This window comes from Nicotiana tabacum, chromosome 6 (assembly GCF_000715075.1).
Source record: "Nicotiana tabacum cultivar K326 chromosome 6, ASM71507v2, whole genome shotgun sequence".
Classification (NCBI taxonomy): Eukaryota; Viridiplantae; Streptophyta; class Magnoliopsida; order Solanales; family Solanaceae; genus Nicotiana; species Nicotiana tabacum.
Window position 1 is genome coordinate 203,667,387 of NC_134085.1, and position 7,798 is coordinate 203,675,184.

The 7,798-nt window shown below is 36.3% G+C and overlaps 1 protein-coding gene across 1 annotated transcript; it reads left to right on the top strand.

Moving 5' to 3' along the window:
- The first annotated feature begins 5,145 nt into the window (after window positions 1-5,145).
- On the top strand, window positions 5,146-7,284 carry LOC107795918 (small ribosomal subunit protein RACK1-like). The gene is made up of 2 exons (XM_016618625.2): window positions 5,146-6,131; window positions 6,994-7,284. The coding sequence occupies exons 1-2, from the start codon at window positions 5,247-5,249 to the stop codon at window positions 7,093-7,095; spliced, it is 987 nt and encodes a 328-aa protein (XP_016474111.2). The 5' UTR covers window positions 5,146-5,246; the 3' UTR covers window positions 7,096-7,284.
- The last annotated feature ends 514 nt before the right edge of the window (window positions 7,285-7,798 follow it).

A 7,798-nucleotide genomic window follows, 5' to 3' on the forward strand; every position in this document is an offset into this window, starting at 1 on the left:
GTCTTGAAGTCAATGTCATTACGTTTCCCGTAGAAACCAGTGCAAGACAAATACAGAGGGATAATGATTGAAAACTTATCAACCAATGATTCAACAGTATTATGACGGTTTGAAGACACCATGGAATCATAAACATAAAGTTGCTTGTCCGTATGTCGAAAACGAGCAACAACCAATGGAAATTCTCTACAATGTTCTCAGACATGATGACATAGTCAACTACATCCCAGGCAACATTAGCAAGAATCCTATACCCAAGGATATATTCTGCAACATCATCATCTGATTTAACAACGGAATACTTAAGTTATGGTGGAGAAATTTTGAACTTGTCATATATTCGTTCAATCTTAGTCCTGAACAAGCAATCGGTTGTTGTGAACCTAGTGTCGTTGTTGGGGCCATACTTGCCTCTTTTTCTCAAATAATACATAATAACATCAATGTGTTGCAAAATAAAATAAAGTCTACTATAAGATACAAAGTAACCACAATTATCTACATAACAGCTACAACTTAAACTACAATTTGAACTAATCAAATAATCTAACAGATTGCTACACTTTAGCTACTATACAGAGGAACAAATTCAACAGCTGAAGACAAAACATAGTAACCTATATATCTTGTCTACAATATAACTACAATTACACTGCACAGCTGAAGACAAAACTACAATATAACTACAATTACACTACACAGCTGAAGACAAAACACATATTGTGAAGGATTCTGTTCTTTATACTTACCGTGTTATTGATGACTTGTCCTGGGTGAGCAAGGGCATAAAACCAGTCCTTCTTATACACCTTTTCACAACCAAAGTCTAACCAAGGCTTGATTTGGTTATCCTTTTTGGAAAAGTATTCTTTCCTCCTGTAATAACAAAAAAATATCAAATAAAAAAAATGACAGAATGAATTACATATTTAAAGTTTAAAAATGGTGAAATGAAAGTGTAAAATTAAGCATTCATACCTCTTAGATACTTTGTCACTACGAAGGTATAACCAGTTGGTGAACCTTTCTATCAAATCAGCATCTACATTTTCACCTATAACAGTTGTGAAGGGGTGCTTGAGGTACAAAAATTTAGGTCCGACAGAGGTGCTGCCTCCAGAACTATACAGAGGTGTGAAAGGTGATCGTGCATGTTTCCCCGGTTGCCTGGTTCTACCCGGATGAATAGGGGTTGCTTCATCTGGTATGGTCTCGCCATACATGACCAATTGTGTTAAGTTGTCTGGCAACTCAAAGTCATCCAATGTCGGACCTTTCTTGTCAATGCCTGAACCTTCAGGAACAACTTCATTCACAGTCACACCATGAATTGACGACTGTGGAACATTATCTTCAATATCTGTTACATATAAAATAACATACTTAACAGCATTGTATATTTGTATAAGCAAAAATTTACTACTTCAAAAGTATATTATGATACTATACCTGCTTTTTCTACCTCAGCTCCTTCCTGAAATCCTGGTTCTTCCTCAACCATTGTTGGCACACCCCCAGGAGAAACTTCAGCTTCTGAAGATAAATGTAGATGTATGTAGTTATGCACAATATTGTTGATATAAAGTGAATATAATGAGCTTCTGATATTATACATGCTTGTTGTGTCTCAGCTACTCCTTCAAATTCTGGTTCTTCCTCAACATGTGCCTGGAGATGTTCTGTTGAAACTTCAGCTTGAATGAATAATTTAAAAAATGAAAATTGTAGATATATGTGGGAATTTGTAGTTAAAGTGTGAATTATAAAAATTTTGCATTGTAACCTTATTGTAATGAAAGTATGATAGTATACCTGCTTTATATGCCCCAGCTACTTCTTGAAAATCAGGATATAAGTCAACATGTGCTTGAACATGTTCCGGAGAAATAGCAGCTGCAAAACATAGTGAAAAGGGGGTTATAATAATTAGATAATGCTGTCTTGAAGTTTGTAGATATGTCTGAAGGAATTCTATAAATACCTGTATTGCTTGTGCTTGCATGCACTTGATCACCAATATTGAACTGAAATTGTTGATTGTTCTCTTCTTGTTGTTGGTCATTATTTTTGGTTGAACTACCAACAAACTACAATTTTTGGGTATGTTTGAGTATATTTGATTCATATGTCATAATTAGTTTTACTACAAAAATATATATCAATTCTTACCTTTGACTCGTCCACATCGTACCTCCTGTTTATCACCTTCATAACACTCTTCACAGAAACATCTATGAACTCTTGAAGGCTTAAGAGTTCCTTAAAAACAGTCTTCCTAAATTCAGCTAACTTTCCATCAACCTAAAAATTAAATATATAATTAGTTGGTAATCTTATTCAAAGTGTTACAATTCCACTACAATTTAACAAAGATTTGTGCAATACCAACAGGGCTCAATATAGAATTATACCACAAATTAACTACAATGTATAACATACAATAATTGTTATGGAATGAAGTTAAATTGTAGCAAAAAATGTCTTTATATTGTAGTTATTTATATTACCTGCTCAATCCCCTTTTCCAACTTCCTGAGCTTGCTAGTCACAAATTCAGTTTCCTCTTGACAATCTGTATCTTTGGGTTCAAATGTTGGAGAAGCAGCAATTGGAACCTGTGATGATTGAGCACCATGTGCATCTTCATACTGAATCTTGTCTGGCAGATTAAGCACTCCAATCTCTTCTCCAGATTCAGTGATGCTTGTGAACTGAATGATGGAAATAACAGTTAGTTCAAGTAAATAAAAAAATGTAGATTAATTGTAGTTATTATGAAGGTAAATGTAGCATCATACAAAAGTGAAAAAATATACCTTGAGCCACTCAGGCTTGATCATCTTCTCTTCAATTGCAGTTAACCAAATCTGGCCATTTGTAGCTGACCATCTTAAAATGCGAGGTATAGATTCAGAACACCTCGTAGCAAGCTCCGTACTGACGGACGAGCAACACTCATATAACCACACTTGCAAGGCTAATGAGCATCCCCGTATCAGATAAGAATGTACATGGGGATTAAGACAATGTCGGACATATTCAATAATCTGCTTAAAGGATTTGATACCCCATGGGTATGACTCAAAATTACCAAATTCTATCAGAAAGAACATAAACTTGTCTATGAAAGATACATGGTCTTTATCAGAAGGACAAACAAAAAATTCCAACAGATAAAGAATGCACAACCTCACTGCATCCTCATCGTTTGCCCAAGCTTTATTTGTGACTACATTTTTCAAATGCCACTTTTCAACCCTTTGTTTGTTCGAAAAATATGTAGTCATTAAATGGCTAACATAAGTGGAAGTGTAACCATAGTCTGAAAACTTATTCACACAATTTAGACCAGTAATCAACCCAAATTCTCTCAAGGAAAAATTCAATTTTTCACCCTTCAATAGTACTGAAAAATATGAGTCAGTAGACTTTGACAATTCATACTTCATTAGAAGATGAATTGCTTGGTTTTGCATACTGATTGTGGGGAGACCAAATAAGTAACCAAAACAAGTTTTTTGGAAAAACTTTAAAGCATTTGGAGAGAGTAAAGCTTTTATCTGGCCAGGTATGCTCGGATCACACAAACTGTGGAATCTAAGCACACCATAATCAACATTTTATGGTGCAAAGTAATGGCCATTCTACAGAAAATGAAAAATTATTGAACATTAGTAGTTAGCATAAAAAAGAAGCAGTAATCTACATATAACTACATGATAACTACAAAATATAACTAAAAGAAGAACAGCCTACCCACACCTATAACTACAAAACAATACAGGACATCTACACATGTAAACATTATCTCAAAACAATAAGGAAGAAAAGGGTAACCACAACTCTATAACTACAAAAATATAACAGTTAGTTCAAGTAACTCACAAAATGTAGATTAATTGTAGTTAGTATGAAGGTAAATGTAGCAGCATACAAAAGTGAAAAATATACCTTATCTACAATTTATCCAGCAGACTACAAAACAACTACAAAATGACTACATTTATGCACTGTCTAAAAATCACAATTACAATTAACCTACAAAATTGAGACAAACAATCTACAAAATTTGGACAATTCCACATTTTACCAAAAAACACTTGAACAACAGATTTTTACAACCAAAATCACACTAAAAACTGTAAAGAAAAATAATTAGTATTTACCTTTACCAAAATCTTTTTGTAAACCAATTTTGGTACTTTTTTTGAGGGTTTCTTCTTTTTCGGTTTTGATGAAGAAGGAGAGACCTTGGGTTTTTTCACATATGGAATTTTAGGGGAATGTTCAACAAAATTATCATCTACACACAACTCTTTGCCCTTTCGTTTGAGTTGTTTTTCGACTGGTTTATCACCTCCACCAGCATCAACATCGTGCAAATGCTTGGTTCTCATCTCCGCACGGATTTGTCTAGGAGATGAAATACTAGTAGTAGGTTCACTTGCATGTGTCGATTTTGCGTTTTTTGGGAGGTGATTTTGGTGTTAAAACACCCAAATCAAATGATGGGATATCAGCTAATGTAGCTTTTGAAGTTTTTTTTTTTTGGAGTGCTGATTTTTTTCATGATTTGGGATTTGAAAATACAGATGCAACTTCAAAATAGGATTTTGTGAAATTAACTAGAAAAGAAAATTGTAGAATCGTGGGTAACTGATGGTAAACGTGGGTGAGAGGCAAGTATACGAAAATGGAGGAATTAACTGAAGGTTAAACGTGAGGGTGTGGGAGGTGGGAGGAGAGAGAGAGGCGGGTAAACGAAAATGAGAGAATATACGCTCCTAAATTAACGCCTAATATAAATGAAGCATTAATTATATTCTTAATTTAAATTGTGGTATATAAATGGTAATTTGGTATGCTGAAATATAATTAACACAATCCTTAAACATTGAGTGTAATAAGGTTTCATATATGGTATAGGAAGGTAAAAATCTCTTTTTCAGGATGCACCCAAGACATCACAGGTGAGATAGACAGTAGAGCTAATTGCCCAACATTACGTAAATGGACTATATCCAAACAGAGCAGGCCCAGGAAACTTGATCCATTTGCCCAAGCAGCACTCGGACCAGTAATCCATGACACATTTCTCGCAAAAACCCTAAAATTGACCCACCCTATAAATTCGCACTTGAGACTTTAGGGTTTCTCTTCACTGCCATATCGTTTTATCACTATCCTCTTCTCCGCTTTTACAGCGAAACCGAGAGCAGCTACCCACCCACCACCTGCTCGACAAAATGGCACAAGAATCACTAGTCCTCCGCGGCACAATGAAAGCCCACACCGATTGGGTTACAGCCATCGCCACCCCAATTGACAACTCCGACATGATCGTTACTTCCTCCAGGGACAAGTCCCTAATCGTCTGGTCTCTCACAAAGGATGGCCCACAATACGGTGTCCCCCGTCGCCGTCTCACTGGCCACGGCCACTTCGTCCAGGATGTCGTCCTTTCCTCCGACGGTATGTTCGCTCTCTCTGGTTCCTGGGACGGTGAGCTTCGCCTTTGGGATCTTCAAGCTGGAACAACCGCTCGCCGTTTCGTCGGTCACACTAAGGATGTTCTGTCCGTTGCATTCTCTGTCGACAACCGTCAGATCGTATCCGCTTCACGCGACAAAACCATCAAGCTGTGGAACACACTCGGTGAATGCAAATACACCATTCAGGAGGGTGACTCGCATTCTGATTGGGTTTCATGTGTTCGATTCAGCCCGAATACACTTCAGCCCACTATCGTTTCTGGATCCTGGGACCGTACTGTGAAAATCTGGAACCTGACTAACTGTAAGCTGAGGTCCACTCTGGCTGGACACGCCGGCTACGTGAACACCGTGGCTGTCTCTCCTGATGGTTCATTGTGTGCTAGTGGAGGCAAAGATGGTACTATTTTGCTTTGGGATTTGGCTGAGGGGAAGAAGCTATACTCGCTTGATGCTGGCTCTATCATTCATGCGCTGTGCTTTAGTCCTAACAGGTACTGGCTCTGCGCAGCTACTGAAACTAGCATTAAGATTTGGGATTTGGAGAGCAAGAGCGTTGTTGTGGATCTTAAAGTTGATCTCAAGCAAGAGAGTGAGATGGCTACTGAAGGAACTACTGGCTCTGCCTGCAAAAACAAGGTCAACATTTACATTTTTTTTATTATATATATATATATATATATATATATATATATATATATATATAATTGTGTATTTTCTGTATGATTTTAGCCTTGGAATATATATCTTTTTTATGCCTAGTAGTATATACACAGACATCTAACTGAGTCTCAATTACTCAAAATTAGCTGGGCTAAGGGAACATATTTGTCTATACATAAAACATCTAAAATTAGGTCGTTGTATAGGATGAACTAGTTTTTCTGAAATAAGATAGAGAACTTTTAACTTTTGAATAGTTGGGTTAATGCTTCATTTCTAGACTGGCATTTTGTCCAGAAGCTGTCATGGCAATGAGCTTGTTGTTTCTGTACTGCTTTACTTTTGATCAGGAAATGTGCATCCTTGTAAACCTTATCCGCTCTGTTCTGCTGTTTTATAAAATCTGGTTAGCTTTTTAGGCTTTAAACTTTTGTATCTCTGCAATTTGTCATTTACTCAGTTTTGTTAAGTGTTAATTTGAATATATTATTTAATCCACTGCCTATGGTCCTGTTGCCTCTTTAGCCAAGGTTGTATGGGGAATAGCCTCTCTGCCCTTATATGGTAGGGGTATGGTTTGTGTACACACTATGCTCCCCAAAACCCACTTGTGGGAATTCACTAGGTTTGTTGTTGTAATCCACTACTTATTATCAGTTTTATTATATTGATTAAACAATTGCATGTTTGCTACATAGATAGACTTTCTGTAGTACTTAAATTCTTGTACAAACTTTGTATACTTGCAGTGACAGACATTGTAATTAACTAATTATGTTGTGATGAGATATTCTGTTATCGATTGAATTGTCTGATATTGTTGAATCTCATTTGGCAGATCATGTACTGCACCTGTTTGAGCTGGAGTGCTGATGGAAGCACGCTTTTCAGCGGATATACAGACGGTTTGATTAGGGTTTGGGGTATTGGGCGTTATTAGGAGTTGCATTATTCGGCCATAGTCATTTAAAGACATTTAGATTTCTCTTGAAATGTTTGAAGAAGGATATCTGGATTCTCTTTGTTTCTCATGGTTTTGAGAGTTTTGTTGTTCCAATTTTGGGATTTTATTTAGTATTTTGTTACAAGCATCATGTTGCTTATAAATCCAAGTTGCTTTGCATGGTCACTTAAGTCTTTAGTATGCTGTTCCTCTGTCGTCTACTTTTGATCATAGTTTCATTTGTTGGTGACACACATTGATAAGAAACCTGCAACTCAGCTTCTACCGTTTATGAAATGGAACTGTTCTCTCTTTTCTTCCTCCTAGGATACACATCAGGTGGTATTACTTAATCACCATGTCTTTTAGGCTAACAACAGATTTAGATCATTGTAAATTATGACCCTTCATGCTTTATTACACACTTGGGATGCATCTAGTAATCTATTGAAAATTACTGGATATTAATCCCAAATTCAAATCCCATTCGTCTTGTTAATGTTCTCTATTATCTTTTACAACTTGTTACCAAGTACCAGTTGACGCTTTTGAACAATGATATCCTGTATATCAGGAAAGCAGTGTCAATTCGACTTTGGTAGAACTTGGAAGTTGGAAATGTGACTGAGGTTAATAGATTTTATCCATTGAAACTTTTTTGGGAGGAATAAATTTCATCTTCTGGATGGTGAATCTATTT

Coding starts and splice junctions, on each gene's coding strand:
- LOC107795918 (XM_016618625.2), top strand. CDS start 5,247: ATGGCACAAGAATCACTAGTCCTCCGCGGCACAATGAAAGCCCACACC. Junction 6,132..6,993: donor GCTCTGCCTGCAAAAACAAG/GTCAACATTTAC, acceptor CTCATTTGGCAG/ATCATGTACTGCACCTGTTT.